Source organism: Rhamphochromis sp. 'chilingali', assembly GCF_963969265.1.
Source record: "Rhamphochromis sp. 'chilingali' genome assembly, chromosome: 12".
Taxonomy (NCBI): domain Eukaryota; kingdom Metazoa; phylum Chordata; class Actinopteri; order Cichliformes; family Cichlidae; genus Rhamphochromis; species Rhamphochromis sp. 'chilingali'.
The window spans coordinates 34,079,913-34,098,058 of NC_137939.1; the positions used below are offsets into that span (position 1 = coordinate 34,079,913).

Here is an 18,146-nt window from a genome sequence, read left to right on the forward strand (position 1 = left end):
ATTTGAGGTAATCCAGAATTTTTTGTAATTAAATTCAGTTTTATTTTATTTTATTAGGCAGAAGAAGAAAAAACCTATACATTATTGTAATTTTTAGTGTGAATAAAGGGCCACAGTATTATATTAGGTAAGACATAATAGGATTATTATTAAAATGAAACAGCAAAAAGGAAAAGTGTTTGTAAAACATAACCTACATTTTGAAGACGCTATTTGTTTTAAGCACATATGAATCTATAGAGATTAAGACAAAAGCTCGTGACATCGATCTCTAACGGTTTTTAGTTTTAAATCATTTAAAAAAAGTCCCGGCGCGCGCCACACCCTTGGCTGCTCTGCTCGGTGACGTCATACGCCTCAGACGGTAGCGGTGTACGGTTGGCGCTCAGCGGCTCGGAAACAAACAGTACACTTCCTGGTCGTCCCGGTTCCGGAGGCTGCAGCGGGTCTTCAGACGGATTTTGACCCGGTTTCAAGGTGTGGATGTTTTCGGCTGACTGTGAGTCCAAGTTTATCCGCTCAGTCTGGGTGTTTCATACTAAGAACAAGCTAGCAGGAGGCTAACAGCTTCTGCTGCTTCACTATTTACACCGAGAGAGGATGACCCCGGTCCCGGTGTACCGGTGTTGTGCCAAAAAGTGATTGTCTGCCAAAAACTGATTTCCAATGTTTCTGTGTATTTTTTATGTGTAATATCTTTACGTATGTTCGTAAATAGACTTCGGTGAACAGGGTTTACAAAGGGGTTATATAGAGAATTAAAACAATATCTGTTTTTCAAGTATCTTTACAACTCTCTGCTATTGTACTTACATTATAACCAATCCGGTCCTTTATCCCCACTTAAAATATTTTTACGGAAATATTGTAATATTTGCTGCCATTTCTGCTGTCCTCTTGGCCAACTTACTCTTACAAAAGACATTTTTAATGTTAATGAGATTTTTTTTAACTGGATAAATAAAGGTTATATAAAAGTCACTGCCAAAAACTGATTGCGGCTTCTACCTTGTTACACGAATGTTGTTTGTGGCTCAAGATGACTTTATGTCATCCATGAGGGATGCATTTGACATATGTTTCACATATTATAGCCCAACAAGTTACTTATAGCAGTTTAAATACGAGCAATCAGTTTTTGGCAAATACCGGAAATCAGTTTTTGGCAGACAATCACTTTTTGGCACAACACCGGTCCTGGTGTTGGCCACGATCATGATCTTAGAAAAAGCATTTATGCATCAATCTGAAGACGTAACAGATGTGAAAATCTCTAAAAATATATAAATTAATTAAATTATAAATAAAATAATGCTGAAGAAATATGAAAAACAATAAACGTAGTTCAGTTCAACTATATACACATCCATAAATTACGGTGGTAGTCATTTTCAGGCACTCTTTTTTTTTTTTAAAGTGAACAATAATAACAGAGAGAAACCCAATGAATGGCATTGACCAGGACTTGGCGAAAGTAGGAAGAAAAAAAGCTAAAAGAACGTCTTCCTTATAACACAATCACACCTGGAGAAGAAGTGTACTGGTACAGATTTTCTAGAGCAAGGGTGATGTGCAGAGCTGAGTAACTACAGAGAGACAAAGTGGACGAGTGTGAGAATAAAGATATGGGAAAGAGCTGTTGAAGTTAGGATAAGGAGCAGCAGTATGGATCATTCTGAGAAAGAGCTCAGCAGATTTGATGTTTGCTTTGAGAGTGTTGATAGAGATGTATAGAGAAAACCAGAAGGAGCCTCACTGTGTCTTCATGGATCTAGAGAAAGCTTATTATATGGTACCCAGAGAGGAACTGTGCAACTGCATGAGGAAGTCAGGAGTAGTGGGGAAGCATGTGAGGGTGGCGTGACAGTGATGGGTTCAAGGTGGGAGTGGGATTACATCAGGGACCGGATCTGGGAAACATTTTTTTTTTTTAAACTTCTGCAACTGACCTCCTGAGTTCTAAGATGTTTACAGAGTGTAGTTAAAGAAAAAAAAGGTGATGAAACTCTTCAGTCTCAAATTCCAAGTGAGCAGAGAGATTTAAGTAAACAAAAAATCTTCTCAGTTTCAGCGTACTTGTCTCTGTGCTATTTGAGGTTAATTAAAGGGTTTAATTAGTTTGGATTCTCATTGACACATTACACAGTCGTGACTCCTCTGTAACGAGGCTTGTTCTGGCTCGCAGGTGTGAAGGTTCTTCTTCATGTGTCTTTGTTATTTTTGGTTCAGGTGGATCTGAGTGGATCAGTGATGCAGTCGGGGTCAGATCCTCCAGGGCATGGACCGAAGCCAGTTAGAAGATCTCCTCGTCTGTCCCCTCAGGTCAGTCACCCGACACAGGGATACACCTGGTTTTAACCTTCACCTCCTTTTAAACCTCTTTGCCGCTCAGCCATAAAATCTGACGGGGTGTTGTCGTCACCCTGCCAGGTGGACGCACAATGTGGATACTCAAATTTGTGAATGCGATAACTCGAGAACGAAGGAGCTTCAAATTGATGCCATGGTTGTATCTACTAAAAATGTCAGACAAGTTTGAATCTCAGTGACCTTGACCACATGGTCAAGGTCAGAGGTCCAGTTTACTGAAAATCCTGTGAACACGATAACTTGAAAACAAGGCGACATAGGATTTTGAAATTGATGCCATAGGTGCATCTACTAGGAGGCTGAGGGGTAGCACTGGTTGCTGCCAGTATTGATTTTTAATATTAGATCAGTCATTTACTCTGCAGTCACTCTTTGCGGATTCCTAGTTAGCAAAAAGTGATCAATTCAAAAAACATACCGTATGCCGCATGTCTGAGAGTGGCCGGCCCGGGTTCGAATCCAACCCGCCCTTTGCAGCACGTCTCCCCCTCTCTCTTTCCCTCTGCTTTCCTCGCAGTCTTCACTGTATCTGCCCAATAAAGCCAGAAAAAGGCCAAAAAATGTATATAAAAAAAAGAAATCTACAACAAAGTAAACAAACTCAATATATCTTGATTAACTTTATAGTTTAATCAATATGGCCTTCAGTATGTAGATCGGGGGTCATATTAAAAGTGTTTAGGTTTGTTAGTTGAAGCTTTAACTCGACTGGGTTATTTTAGTGACTTAAATGACTGAGTTTGGATCTATTTATGTTTAACACCTATACTGTTTTCTTTGTCTGTGACAGATATTATAAAATGTTCTCAGGTCAGTGACTGATTTTCAGTCTTTTTAATGCAGAAAGGATTTTTTAAAAAGTGTATGAACAAAATTGCATTTATTGAGACAATCCTCATCTGTCAGTCCTCATAAAACACATTTTATTTGTTTCAATAATGCTAAAATGAAGAGAAAGTATAATAGTGTCACAGTTACTTCAGTCAGTAGATTAGACATGCAACCCTCCTTCCTCTATACGGAGCATAAATGAGTAGTATAGGTCCTCTTTAGGATTAAAGTGATACGCTCGAGGTGACGTGCTCCAGATTTAACTCGCTTTTTGTCAGTGTTACTATTTATGCTGCATGCGTTAAAGTTTACAGGTTGGCTTTAGCTGAGTATGAATTATTGACGAGTAAAAGTGGGCGAGGCAATCATTCATTTACCTGAGGTGAACTGTTATCTCAGATTGTCGTGCCTCTACTTCGATTCTGCGCTCAGTTTCATGTAAACACCTGAGTGTTTGGATTTGTCATCAGTCTGCTTTCGTAACACCAGGCAGAAACAGCCCACCCTTTTCTTCTTCTTCAGCTTTTCCTCTTTTAGTTATTTGAACTCTTCTTCTTCTGGTTCTTTGCGTCACGTTGGAGCACTTGTGCTTTAACCCTACAGCGTATCAATTTGCTTCAGTCGCAGCAGAGAGGTGGGCTTCAGCTGCTCCTGTTTATGTTTGCAGGTCGGCAGCAGTGAGGGAACACAGGAGAACAAAGGAGGAAACAGCCTGCAGGAGCTGAAGAGGAGAGGAAGGATGGAGAGGACCAGAGAGGAGCGAGAAGAGGAGCTGAGTGGCAAATTGAAGACACTGGTGAGACTTTGCACTCTGTTTAATATTTGAAAAGATTAGCATGCAGCTCAGGTCCTGCAGAGTGTTTGGAACAGAGGTGAGATGTCTGTGCTGGACCTCAGACCATCTCTGACCTTTCCACCAGTGTCAGCTACACCTGTGAAGGTGTTTCAAGGTTTTAAGCCAAACTCTAAAGATGGACATCCATAATAAAGTAGAGATAAGTAATGAAATAATATAAGCCTCCAGAAGCTCTTATGAGGAGACACAACAGCGTTCCCAGCCCAGCTGAGAGACTTCATCTCATGTCCTGGGTCTGCTCCGGTTCCATCAGAAACTGTGAGCGGCAAACTGTTTGGTGTGACCTGCTGTGAGACTGTCATGTGGTAATAGGTGGGGGTGAATAGGACTGTCTCTGCAAGTCATAAGCTAGAGGTATACCTGATACTGGCACTTTTGCATCCTGAAACACAGCACATTATCATATTTTATCAAAAATGAAGTTTTATTTGATTATTTTTCCTGGGTGTGTGTGTGTGTGTGTGTGTGCGTGCGTGCGTGTGTGTGTGTAGGATCTGTCCAGCAGATCAGCAGCCAGTGGAACGGGTCTCGTTTACTCGGAGATCTTCACCCACCATAAGAACGAGTGGGACCCGAGGTAAGCAGCACCTCAGACAGGAGCTGTGCAGTTAAATCAGATGTTAATTACAGTTACATTTTTGACTAACATTGATCAGTAAAAGACAATAATTGAGTTTAAATGATTATTGTTTTATATTTTGTTTCGGTTCCTTTCAAAATTCAGTCCACACCAGGCTTCAGCACGTTCAGTTCAATTTGTGTTGTTTTGTGTTGTTTTGTTTTCAGTGAAACATTAGTTTATGTTTACAGATACACTGTTGAAACTGAAGCTGTCAATAAGTGAATTAAGTTTAATAAGTAATAATTGTGATTTCTGCTGTAGTCTGACCTCATGAGAAAGTTAATCAGCATCTTTGCTCATAACTGATTACCTGAGCTTCCTTTTCTTTGCCCTGTGTCCAAGTTTCACTGACTTGTGTCTCTGTTTGGCATCCTCAGGAACTCATGTTTTCTAAACAGCGAGTTGATTAATGGAGTGAATAATGCAGAGACTAATCCATGATGAATATTTAAGAGCTGGATGTTTTTTCAGATTCACAGACGGTCTCCATCATTCAGCAGCTCAGCGATTTCCTTCAGGGCAAAATTTATCATTTAAATTAAATATGAGCCTGTTTGTTAGTTTCATTTTTTTCACCTCGTACTTCTCTTCTAAAGACTGTTGTTAACTTTTAATTCATGCAAAGCGGGCTCCTGTTCTGCTTATTTGCATTTTTTAATCAAATTTGCATCATAGAAGAAGGAGATCAGCTGTTACAGCTCCTCTGTTTTAGTTCATATGGAGCTAATGCTACAGGGGAGTCTGTCTGCTCATTTCTAGCTATATGATGTTATTCTTGGACTCTTCCAGAGTAGCTTTGCATGTATATTCTATATATAGTACCATTTGTAGATAGTACAAATTACTCTTGTGTAGTATTTAATCCATTTTGAATTATTTAAGAGTTTTGGCTTTTGTGTACATCATTTTTAAGATAAGATAAGATAAGAAGAACTTTATTTCTTTTGTCATACACATGCTCAATGCAGCAAGAGAGACAGAGGAGCAGAGGAATAAGATATACAATATGTACAGCAGAATACAAGTATACAGTAATATACAGTAGGATAGTGCAAAATATAATATCAAATAACTGTAACAAGTAACAATATAACTATATCCTGAGAAATAACTAGCTTAGCTTAGCTATCAGTGCAGGTGATTCTAAAAGTTTTCTTATTTATTCTTCTATTTCTGTAGTTTTTTAATATATCCGATATAATATATATATAATTATTAATATAATTAAATTTTCTTTTTGTGCTACTGTAACAAGTGAATTTCCCCAGTGTGGGATTAATAAAGTCTTTGTTGATCTATCTTTGAAATACTTTGTTTTCAGCCATCCAGAGAGTCCGGACAGAGTGACAGCCATCATGAAGGAGCTGGAGAGACAAGATCTGCTGCCTCTCTGTATCAGAGTTGAGGTTAGGCTAAATAAGAGCTCCTCAGAGATGAATATTAATAAAAGTCTTATTCTTACATCCTCATCGAGTTTTATAGATAACCGATCCTGACGTGTGTTTTTGTGTTTTAGCCCAGAGAAGCTACAGAGGAAGAGCTGCTGCTGGCTCACATGTGAGTCTGCTGATCGCTGTTAAAGCGTCTTCTGTTTATGTTTTAATGTGTTCGCGCATAAAACCTGCCGTGTGTTTGTGCTGCTGCAGGAAACACTATGTGGACCTGATAAAGTCGACTCAGACGATGACACTGGCTGAACTCCAAACTCTGTCCAACAAATATGATTCCATTTATCTCCATCCAGTAAGAACACGCACACACATCTTGTTAATTCTTAATAAGCTCATTTTGTTCTTTATGATCGATAACTGGACAGCATGATGTTGTTAGTTGTATTTTGCACTAAATATCTTTTGTGTTTCAGGAGTCCTTCCAGGTGTCTGTGACAGCTGTGGGTGCAGTGCTTCAGCTGGTCGATCGGGTCATGACCTCTGAACTCAAGAACGGATTCGCCATCATCAGGTAAGAGAAGCAGATCGTCCTGCCCGGGGCAGCGCCGTGTTTTCCTTTGAACACCTGAACACAGCGCTGAAATAACAGATCGATATCGTGCCTCTCGCTTCTTTCAGACCTCCAGGTCATCACGCTCAGGCCAACGAGTGCAACGGTTACTCTATCTTCAACAACGTGGCGATCGCAGCTCGATACGCTCAGACCAGGCACGCCATCAGCAGGTGTGTAACACACACTCGTCTTTCTTCATTGTGTATACGTGTGACAATCTGGGGAGCTAGTATGTAGCTTTGTGTCTTAACATCTCAGGTCTTTTGGAGTTTTGGTGTAGCAAAGACTTTCTTTAAAAGTGCAGATCAATTATAAAAAGCTAAACCATCATCAGATGGTGGAGCTCCTCTTTCCGAACTCCCCGTGGGTCATTGAAAGCCTGAAATCAAACAAAATAAGGACTTAAAAGGTCTTGTTGTTCCTATGGGTTTGATGCAGATGTTAAATTTTCTTACATTATGTTTAAGACTTGTAGGAAAACAAGCTAAATAATAAAATTCATGTCGTAAATCAGTGATTAAAGTTGTTTCACTGATGACGTTGGGCCCTTATTGTCGCGCAGATTAATTTATTTCAGGATGTGATTACATATTGTTGCCTTTGGTCCATTATTACCCAGTTTTCAGCACCATAAAGTAGGTCTTTGGCCTGTTTGAAGAAGCTGGAATACATCCTTTGTATATGGGTAAATGTGTTAACACCGGTACAGACAATTGTATTTAATTGTACTGGAAAATTGTTTACGTCAATAATTAATGAGCGTTGACGTCTTATTTAACTGCAGTGGGCTTTCTGAACAAGCTGACTGTAGGGCGAGTTACACAATAATTGATCATATATTTGTTTTACATAATGTAATTAATTTATGTCTGCATTATTAGAAGTGACCATATTGAGTTTTATTGATTACAAAAAAGCTTTTGATTTGGTTGAAAGAAGCCTATTATAACAAAACTTAATTGCTGCAGTTATATATAGAAGACATTTTTACAGTTGTGAATAATTTATACCAAAATGCTGAGTCACATGTGATGGCTCAAAATCTGTATTCTAAATTGTTTGATTGTAATATAGGAGTTTGACAGAGTGAACAGTTGCTTTTTGCAGTCTTTTAAATTTATTTTGAGTATACAAAGATATTATAATGGACTATCATTTCTGTTGAGGTCTGTTTAAGACTTTTTGTCCTTCTGTATGCAGATGACACTGGAATATTGTCAGAATCGGAAACAGAGCTAAAATAGGAATTTTCCCAAAAGGTGACTTCTAATTTGGGAATTCTGTATTATGAAGAGTGAACGATTATGTTTATCTTGGTCTAACACTTTAAAAAAGTCCAAAAAGTTGATTCTGTTCATCTGGACGTAGCGTTTTCAGTGGGAGAAACGTTTTATCACTCATCCAAGTGAAGGATTTACTTACCTGGATGATTGAGTGTGCATAAAAACACTTGACAATGGCCATTAAAAAACCAAAGCGGCAGGCTTGGAAAGCTCTCTGTAGTTTTTAACTAAAGCTAGAGATCTAAGATTATCTGTTGAAACTCAGTTACAGTTTGAACAGTTGGTCTCACCTGTATTGCTCTATGGGTTGGAGGTGTGGGGCTTTACATGTTAAATTTTTAAAGCAGCTTCTTAAGTTGAATAAAAATGCAGCAAATTGTGTTTTATATGGAGATTTGGGTGGATTTAAATTGAATAAAGATTGAATGTAGGATGGTTGGCTGCTCGTGTAGATTATTGAGCGGAAATAGGAATAAATGATCATTTCTCGTGTTTAGCTTTTTGAAAAATCTATATGATAAAGGCCTTTTTAAAGTCGCCATGGATATTGAAGTTAAAGCAAATATTTGATCATAAAGGATTTTCTAATTTATGGGAACATAAAATATTGAATGACAGGTTATAAAAGCAGTAACTGAGATGAGGATATCTCATATTCTGAGACAAAATTGGAATTGAGAAATGTTTAACAATAGTCTTTATATTAATTACAGAATATTTAAGTGAGAATTCCAACTGGAAAATAATTTTTGTCGTTTAGATTATTCTGTTTTATTTAGCAAGGTTTAGATGTGGTGTTAGTCGTAGTAACGGGCAGATCTGATGGAGTCAAATATATTAAACTTTTATGTGAACTTTGTAGCTTGGGAAAACTCAGAGATGAGTATAATTATTTATTTGAATGTCGTTGTTTTTAGTTGCAAAGACAAAAACATCTGCTTGTGTATTTTAGGTTGAGCCCAAATGTCTATAAGATGGCAAAGTTATTTATTACTAAGGATATTGTTAAACTGCGTAAACTTGCAAAACTTGGTAAAGAAATTGTATCTGTATTTGGATGTGTGATTTGTTGATGGATATTTTATTTATGTATTTTTACTTTTCATTATAATGATTATGTGTATTACAAAGCACTGTGCTTTGTTGGTTTGTTTGTATAATTTCTCAATTACCCCAGGAGGGGGTTTAATGAGAATGAAATAAACGTAGCTTCAAGCTTTACTCTGAAAATCCCAGTGTTCACATTTTGTTTCTGTGTGTGTGTGTGTGTGTGTGTGTGTGTCAGGGTGCTGATAGTGGACTGGGATGTACATCACGGGCAGGGCATCCAGTACCGGTTCCAGGAGGATCCCAGGTACTGCTCCTTCTCCTCTGATCCAGGATCAGATCTTATTAACATGTGAATCTGCTGACAGGCAGACAGAGCAGGCAGCGATTTGAACAAAAGCAGCTTTTCCATCTGAAGGTTCATTTTTACCCTTCATCTTTCAAGCCTGTAATGTTGCGCTTCTCCTTTACTGTTGGTTGCCTAATAACTCGAGGGGCAATTTGGAGAGAGTTAAATCTATTCGTTGATAAAAGGTGGTAGTTGAAATCAGGCCTGTATACGTGAAAGTCTATGATGAAAAGGATTTTTCATTAGTTTGCATAGCTTTATAAAAATAGTGCACGCTCATGGACTCAAAGGAGTGCAGCGTATCAGCAGGTGGCGTCACGTTTTTGCTCAGCTGTGCGTAATCTCTCCAATATTTGAGCTTCCAGGAGAATCTGATTTAGATGTTGAACCTGCTCAGCTGCTTCTGCTCAGAGCTTCATCCATCATGTCTAATGCCTTTGATTAGGTTTGGGTAAAGCTGTAGCTGGTTCCTGTCTAAACTTTATCTGTGTGTGTGTGTGTGTGTTGTAGTGTTCTGTACTTCAGCGTCCACAGGTATGAGCAGGGCTCTTTCTGGCCTCACCTGCCAGAATCCGACAGCCATTTTGTTGGCAGCGGACCAGCTGAAGGAAGAAACATCAACCTGCCCTGGAACCAGGTGAGTTCTTCCAAATCCTCCAGCTGACAGCCTCTTACCCAGAGCAGGCAACAGTAAAGCAGAACAAGCAGTTCAAACCCTGAAAAACATGCAAAAATACACCAAAACTCACCTTAGCTGTGAAGCAAGGTGGGGTGGATGGTTTAAAGCTGCTCTGCTGCCTCTGGGCCTGCACAGCTTTTACTCCCTGAAGAACTCTGCATGGCCTCCTTCACTACATCCATGAATCCTCTCAGTGACCTGCCTGAAAGCTGCATCAACATCATTTGTCCAATACATCCACTGTTACTTCTCTGCACATGTCCAAACCACCTAATGTTATCTGAGCTGTCCTGTGATGTGCTCATTTCTGATCCTGTCCATTCTGGTTGCTCCCGGTGAAAATCTCAACACCTCCAGCTCTGCCTGTGTCATGGTCTCCAAACCATCCCGATTGTTTCATTTTACAGTACCGTCTGTACTGATGTGCATTTCGTGACCTAGTCAGGTTTCAGTGTTATTGAACAAGTCTTACCTGTGTTGTGATGCGTTTGTCAGACGGGGATGACCGACGCTGATTACATCGCGGCTTTTCAACAAGTGCTGCTGCCCGTCGCCTACGAGGTAACACACACACACACTCATACACACATTTAGAAAATTTGATATTGATGACGTCATGTATCGATCAGCGTGTGTGTTTTCAGTTTCAGCCTCAGCTGGTTCTGGTCTCTGCTGGATTCGATGCCGCAGTTGGAGATCTGAAGGTAAAACACCCACAGACCCGAGATCAGTTTTTTTTTAATCAAATGCGTCAGTTGTTTCACTCTGTGTGTGTGTGTGTGTGTGTGTGTGTGTGTGTGTGTGTGTGTGTGTGTGTGTGTGTGTGTGTGTGTGTGTGTGTGTGTGTGTGTGTTCAGGGTGAGATGTGTGTGAGTCCTCAGTGTTTCCAGGTTCTGACTCACATGTTGATGAGTTTGGCAGAAGGTCGACTTGTTCTCGCTCTCGAGGTAAAACGTCCTCCTACACGCTGACATCTGATTCATCCTGACCCTGAGATCACTTTACTCTCATGTTAAATATACGTGTGTGTGTGTGTGTGTGTGTCACGTACCCTCTTTCCCTAAGTAGAGATGCAATGAAATTATGTTCCAGGATATCAGAGTTTAAACGAGTTTGGCTTCTACCTGTTTGTTCATTTTGTTTTTGTTCTTTTTTTGTTTGTCTGTAGGGAGGTTATAATTATGAGTCATCAGCTGAGAGTGCTGCAGCCTGCATTCGAGCTCTGCTGGGTGGACCATGTCCTCCTCTAACTACACCCACTGCTCCGTCTGACAGGTAACACCTCACCTGACATCCAGCAGATTACAAAGGCTGTGTCACCTGTTGTGTTTTTCCTTTTATTCTGCACGCGGAGGACTCTCAGCCTGTTTCATTCAGACCCTGCGTGTCTTTCAGTGCTCTGCAGTCCATCTCTCAGACCATCTCAGCTCTGTATCCACACTGGGCCTCTCTGCAAGTGCTGGGTAACCCTCAACCACACCAACACACACACTCTGTAATCATAATGTTAGGACAGGTAGCTCCACATCAACAGACACAAGCTCTTAAAAGTAACATCAGCATGAAGCGCCTTGAGGCGGCTGTTGTTGTTGATTTGGCACTATATAAATAAAATTCAACTGATCTGAAATTCTAAAACCGCAATCAGATTAACCTCCATCGATTTTAAAGGCCAAATTAGCAGAATGGAACCAGTCATCATCTGTGGCGATTCATAATATTATTAGGTGGATATATTTTCTTCTTTGCATCTAAGACAACAATAAAAATAGTTTATAGCCACCATATCAAACACAGCTTTGACCTATAAAGACGATGATGAGTGTAATTCTTAAGCTCGAACTAACGCAGGTTTAAACCGTCCAGACGGATGCGCAGAGGGAACCTGCAGGAACTAGAATCCCCTTTTCACTTCTCTTCATCAAACTTCCCTCTTCCTCCTTTCCGTGCAGAAGGCAGCCCGTCGGCTGAGGGACGTGCCATCAGCACATCGAGCAATCAGAAAAATACAATGAAGCCCAACCTTGCCCCCTCTGTTGCCACGACAACAGGTCTGGTTTATGATGAGAGGATGATGGAGCATTCGAACCTGTGGGACAGGTGAGCTACCTCGACTCTGTTCGACATGAATACAGGAAGCTGCGATTCTGTAATAATCCCGCTGATGTAACTCCACTGCAGACATCACCCGGAGCAGCCTCAGCGAATCTTTAAGATCTTCTCCAAACATCAGCAACTGGGATTGGTTGATCGCTGCCAGCGGATACCAGTTCGCTTGGCGACAGAGGAGGAGCTGTCCTTGTGTCACAGGTATGAAGCTGCAGAGTGCTGTGTGTGAGCAGCTTTACCTCATCTCCTGGTCCTCAGCACGAATGTGTGTGTCCAGCATGCAGCACATCGAGCAGATGAAAGCCACGGCGATGATGAAGCCCAGAGAGCTGCACAAACTGGGCGACGAGTTCGTCTCCATTTACCTCAACCAGCAGAGCTTCCAGTGTGCACAGCTGGCGGCTGGAAGCTGCCTCAATGCCTTGGACCAGATCCTGTGTGGGCAGGTACGACGTGAGTGGCTCTGCTCTGTCATAAAAGCTTCTTAGCATCTTACTAATAACTGACATCTGCAAACGTAGCAACAAAAACACGAGTTACAATCTCTTAAATGGGAATAACTGACCAGTATAAAGTCTTCCAGCTCTTTGGTGCGCTATTTTTGAACGTTTAGCTTCTGACAGTCCATCCTTAAAAATGTCCTCTGTTCACAACACTAACTAAATGTGATGTGTGTATAATACATATAATATACTACTGACAGGCTAAGGTCAGCTGATTGGTCCGTTTCCTCTGCAGGTGACTAACGCCGTGGCCATTGTCCGTCCTCCTGGTCATCACGCTGAGAGAGACTATCCCTGTGGCTTCTGTTTATTCAACACGGCAGCTCTCGCTGCTCGCTATGCCAAGAAAGCCTCTCATGATCCCTTGATGCGAATCCTCATCTTAGACTGGGATGTTCACCACGGCAACGGCACGCAGCACATGTTCGAGGACGATGACAGGTGAGGAGGAGGAGGAGGAGCTTAATAACAGTTTTTACCTGCAGTGACGAAAACGAGCTAAACTGGACTTTGTGTTTGCAGTGTCCTCTACATCTCCCTCCACCGCTACGACAACGGTGCATTCTTTCCATCTTCAGAGGACGCTGCCCCCGACAAGGTGGGCGTGGCCAAGGGGGCGGGTTTTAATGTCAATGTGGCATGGAGCGGAGGAAGGATGGGTGACTCGGACTATCTTGCAGCTTTTCACCGTGTCGTCATGCCTATCGCCACTGAGGTAACATTTATGGCACACACTGAGCAGCAGAAATTGATCAGTTAATCAGGAGAAGAGTGATCATAATCTGATTGATAATCAATCACTTTTCAAGCAAACATGTCAACATTTTCTGGTTTGATATGGATTCTCTGCTGATAAGTTTGCCCTTAACGAGTCCTCTGATTGGTTGGTTAGATGTGACTGAGTCCTCTGGTTGGGTGTTTAGACTTGAAACTGTGCTTTGATTGGTTGATTAGCCTTTAAGTCTTCCACAAATTTGTCTTCTCTCTGTAGTTTAACCCCAGTCTGGTTCTGGTGTCGGCCGGGTTCGACGCAGCCCGGGGGGATCCCCTGGGTGGCTACAATGTGACTCCAGAAGGATACGCCCACCTCACACACATGCTGATGTCACTGGCTGGGGGGCGGGTCCTGGTCATACTGGAGGTGATCTGGGATGGTGAAATGAAAGTAAACATGGATTAAGTGAAGAAAACTTGAGTGAACTGATGCGTCTCTTTCTCCTCAGGGAGGTTACAATTTGTCAACCATCTCTGACTCCATGGCGATGTGCACCAGCATGTTGCTAGGAGACCCCCCTCCTGCCTTGGTGACGCCTCTCCCTCCTCCTCACCACAGTGCCGTGGCAACAATAAACGAGGTCATCCGATACCACGTCCCCTACTGGAGGTCCCTGAGGATTGACGGTGAGTCCAGAATCTCATTCATCAGATTTAAACAGAACTTGTTCTGCTCATCTCCATCTCCGGGTTCTATTGTTGACTCTACTAAAGCAGCTCTGCATGATTTGCAGTTAGAAATAATCTTTATTTATCGTTTACTGGGCCTCTCAGTTTATCCTCTGTCAGAAATCTGGCTTTCTCCCTTTAAGCCAGCTTTGTTTTGATTTGCTTTTCTCACAGCCATGAGAAGAAGAAAGGCAGAAAAAACCTGGCTGGATTGAGATGGAATAAATTAAAGCAACTGTCATTAAAGAGATCAGTTTTATTTTTACTGGACAGGAGTGTGTGTAGAGACCAGATCCAAGACCAGAACCTGGACCTGGTTCTGTGTTCATGGACTCTGTTAATGTACCAGTTTATACCCATTTAATTTCATTTGAATGTCTCTTTCTGTCATTCAGTTCCAGAGTCTGTCCGGGCAGCCCTGCCTACCCTGAAGCATCGTGGGAAACGTAGTTCTAAAGGAAAAGGCAGGAAGTCAGAGCAGGGCAGCAACGACAAACCGCCGGTGCCCCCTGCACGACCGGACGACTCTACGGTAACACACCCATAAACTGAGATGAGACTCCTGATAAAGAAGGACAAATTTTAACTGAGAATGCTCCTCATTTCATTTGTCCAATCAGACGGTGAGCAGTCTGGAGCAGCTCACTCAGGGATTGGCCAATTTGGACATCGGTCAGACCTCAGCCAATCAGAACCCTGCATCCTCTCCAGTGGGAGGAGCTAGGCCAAAGGTCCCCCTGAGCTCAGAGAAGCCAACCTGTGAAGAAGTGAAGGAGGAGTCAGATGACAGTACACCTGCGTGCAGCGAATCAGCAGACAGTATGTCGTGTCAGGTGAGTCAGCAACATTTTTTTTATGTCCCACTCTCTAAGTGACCATGACAACTTCCTCACTTTTATTTCTCATAGCCTGTTGGCGTGGCAACACCAGAGTCGGTCGCAGGTGTAGATAAGGTTGAAGCCGGGGCCGGGGCGGAGCCAGAGCCCGAGGGAGCGTGTGGTTGGTCAAAGCCTCAGACATCCCTGGAACTGATGTGTGGCGCCGACGCAGATGGAGTCAGACATCATTTAATTGTGATCATTAATAAAGTTAAAAATCCAGACGAGTGTGTCTGACTGTCCATCTCTCTGTCTCCCTCTGCAGTCAACTCTGTATGTGGTGGACCCTCTCTCCTGGTGTCCTCACCTGGATGCCGTTAAGCCCCTCCCCTCCTCGGGTATAGACGTCTTCCGGCCGTGTCAGGACTGCGGCTCAGAGGCTGAGAACTGGATCTGTCTCACTTGCTACCAGGTCACACGTCATACCTGTGCATCACATGCATCCAAGATGTGTTTCACCTGCTGACCTGACTCTGCCATCTGCCTATTTCAGGTTTTCTGTGGTCGCTATGTGAACGAACACATGGTGAATCATGGAGTCGTGTCTGAACATCCCCTGGTTCTCAGTTTCTGCGATCTCTCTGCGTGGTGCTACCTGTGTGAGGCCTACGTACACAACCAGGTAATGCTACTACCTGGCTGCTTCACAGCCGGCAGCTCCATTACAAATGAAGCATAAACCAGGGGACAAGTTCAGTCTTCACACCTTAAAATCACATCAAGAATTGGATACTCAGTTAATTTAACTGAACACCTGTTGGGACACATAAACCCCTCAAACAGTAAACAAAGTTATCATGCTTTGTAACGTTTACTCAGTGATATTAATGTCATGTTACAACAATAATTCACAGTGTCATAAATCCAACCCTGAGCCTGGTTTTAACAGGTTTTAATTAAACCAAATATATCTGATGTAAAAACTAATAATAGATCTTGAATTTGCACATATAAGTGTTACCAAGGCTGGTTCACAGGCCTGAACATGACCAGGAAATAATAATTAAATTAAGAATGATTGTGGTTTACTGGAGACACACAGCCAAGCTTTGTGTCGTGAAACTAGACGCACATAAAAGTGAAACTTCACGGTATGTCACTGAGGATGTTGCAAGCTCAGTAAAGAAATTTCTCTGCTCTGTTCCTTCAGCATTAGTTTCCCTTTGTTTCCATTCTGTGCTTAGTTACTTTGTTACTGTGCAGGTAAAAGTGTAGCCAGCTGTTTTGTTTGGTGTCACTTTATAAACACAAGCCAAAATGTAAAAGAACCTGAAAAGATATGTGGACTGGATTAAAACTTTTAAAGTGTGGAAAGCCATTTGTTTCAAAAATTTCCTGGCTTTCACAGCCAGTGTTTATATGCACTGACAGTGATTATCACGTTTCTTCTTCTGTTGTTCAGATTCTGTTTGAAGCTAAAAACGCTGCTCACTGCGGCAAGTTTGGAGAGGAGATCCCTCCCTGGAGCTGAGCGTAAAACCTCATGTATGCAGCTGTTTCTCGCTTTTCTTCTCGCTGTCTTCCTTCTCTGTGATTGGACGGTTGAGTGCATCGCTATGGATACCAGCAGCAGTGGTGCTTCCTGGGGAAACGCTGTTAAGTTCACCAGCTTTGTACGGTGTCCCACAACTGCCAAAACACAAAAACTCACATGCAAAGCAAAAGATGTTTTTATTTGTATTTTTTACTTCAGACACTCAATGATCTTCATCGTCATCAGCAAGTTGTCAGTTCTATTCCCCGAAAATGTGATCAAGCACCAGCATGCTGTTAACACTTTTATTTTGAAAATCATGAGCGGAAGAAGTTGAAGAAGCAAAAAGAAGAAGATAGCCATTTTCAGAAAAACAGGAAGAATTTTGGCTCAGGAGGACTTCATTCTCAAGTCATAGTGGTGATGATGTCACCAAGAGGCCACGCCCCCTCCAGAGAGTGTTGCCAAAATGTGACTGATGGCGTGATGACCGTCCATCAGACCGAAACAATCAACATCAGAGTTTAAAAAACGAAAAAAGTCTGAAAACAGAAACTTATTTTTTAGAGGAGAAAAAAGGAATTTTAGTTAAAATCAACCTTTTTTCTTTCCTGCTGAAATGTTGCAGCAATAAATCTGTGAGAATGATCAGTAACTGAGTTCACTGATTTGTTTTGTTCCATAATATATAAAAAAAAAATCCTTTCTCTGACGTAAAGCAGCCGAAGAGAAAACAGATCAATAGAGTTTAAAAAAAACAGCTGATTGCTTTTGTTGTCGGTGAGATCGGAGGAGCTCTGTTTGCTGTGCAATAACACTCGGTTTGTCTGCCTGTTCATAAACTCGTTATTTCTGTTAAACTGTTTGTTTGCACCAAATCAGACTGGATCAATATCCACGATCAATATTCAGTGTCTGAGTTTCCGCAGTACAAAATAAAGAAAACTTCTCATTTTCTGTCGACTTTATTGACCGCTTCATATTTTCCATCATGTGTCTCCTGCTCATATTAAAGACCCCAGACTGCTCTAAATCTGTTTTGGTTTATTTTCTACTCTGCTCTGTATTATGTCAATATCAGGTTAGCAGGTCGCTCCCCGAAAAGCCTTCAGTTAATCCAGATCTGCAGCGAAACACTGAGAATCTTTTTCCTATATTGGCTTCTCATTGGCTCTTAGTTAAATCCAGAATTTAATTTGAAATCCTTTCCCTCAAGGTCTTGAATATCATAAAGACCTTTTAGTATCCTAGCCAAACACTTTGCTCTCAGACTGCAGGCTTACTTGTGGAGTATTTAAAGTAGAATGGGAGGCAGAGCCTTTAGCTTTCAGGCTCCTCTTCTGTGGAACCAGCTCCCAGTTTTCCAGCTTCTCTCTACTTTTAAGATTAGGTTTAAAATGTTTCTTTCTACAAAGCTCATAGTTAGAGAGGAGCTACGCTGCTATGAGCTGTTTATACATTATTACAACATGTCCTCTGTCCTGTAGTTTGTCCTCTCTCTTTCCTCTCACCTCCAACCCATCTCAGCTGATGCCTGCCCCTCCCAGAGCCTGGTTCAGATGGAGGTTCTCTTACTGTTCAAAATGAGTTCTTCCATCTCACAACGTCTTGTTCACATGATCGACTGATCATTGGGGTTCACCCTCTGATGTTGCCCTGCACTACAAAGCACACTGAGGTTACTAATACGGTCACTTC

At 41.7% G+C, this 18,146-nt stretch overlaps 1 protein-coding gene across 2 annotated transcripts; it reads left to right on the forward strand.

The window, feature by feature from the left end:
• Nucleotides 1–352: 352 nt before the first annotated feature.
• On the forward strand, nucleotides 353–17,402 carry hdac6 (histone deacetylase 6). Of its 2 annotated transcripts, none has more exons than XM_080900031.1 (29): nucleotides 353–477; nucleotides 2,230–2,322; nucleotides 3,869–3,997; nucleotides 4,549–4,634; nucleotides 6,001–6,085; nucleotides 6,196–6,236; nucleotides 6,326–6,422; nucleotides 6,544–6,641; nucleotides 6,749–6,853; nucleotides 9,252–9,320; nucleotides 9,873–9,999; nucleotides 10,537–10,602; nucleotides 10,686–10,745; nucleotides 10,899–10,988; nucleotides 11,210–11,316; nucleotides 11,437–11,504; nucleotides 11,994–12,141; nucleotides 12,223–12,351; nucleotides 12,428–12,596; nucleotides 12,889–13,094; nucleotides 13,176–13,368; nucleotides 13,645–13,794; nucleotides 13,877–14,054; nucleotides 14,492–14,628; nucleotides 14,717–14,929; nucleotides 15,005–15,151; nucleotides 15,240–15,386; nucleotides 15,468–15,596; nucleotides 16,377–17,402. In XM_080900031.1, exons 2-29 carry the CDS (start codon nucleotides 2,251–2,253, stop codon nucleotides 16,443–16,445), a joined length of 3,315 nt encoding a protein of 1,104 aa, XP_080756157.1. In that variant the 5' UTR covers nucleotides 353–477; nucleotides 2,230–2,250; the 3' UTR covers nucleotides 16,446–17,402. The 2 variants fall into 2 exon arrangements, with proteins under 2 accessions (XP_080756157.1, XP_080756158.1); XM_080900032.1 differs by having other exon boundaries at nucleotides 357–499.
• Nucleotides 17,403–18,146: the final 744 nt, after the last annotated feature.

Excerpts from the sequence above, each read along its gene's own strand:
- hdac6 (XM_080900031.1), top strand. The coding sequence starts at position 2,251 with ATGCAGTCGGGGTCAGATCCTCCAGGGCATGGACCGAAGCCAGTTAGA. Across the intron at positions 10,746-10,898 it reads CCGCAGTTGGAGATCTGAAG|GGTGAGATGTGTGTGAGTCC; the intron begins GTAAAACACCCA and ends GTGTGTGTTCAG. Across the intron at positions 10,989-11,209 it reads GACTTGTTCTCGCTCTCGAG|GGAGGTTATAATTATGAGTC; the intron begins GTAAAACGTCCT and ends GTTTGTCTGTAG.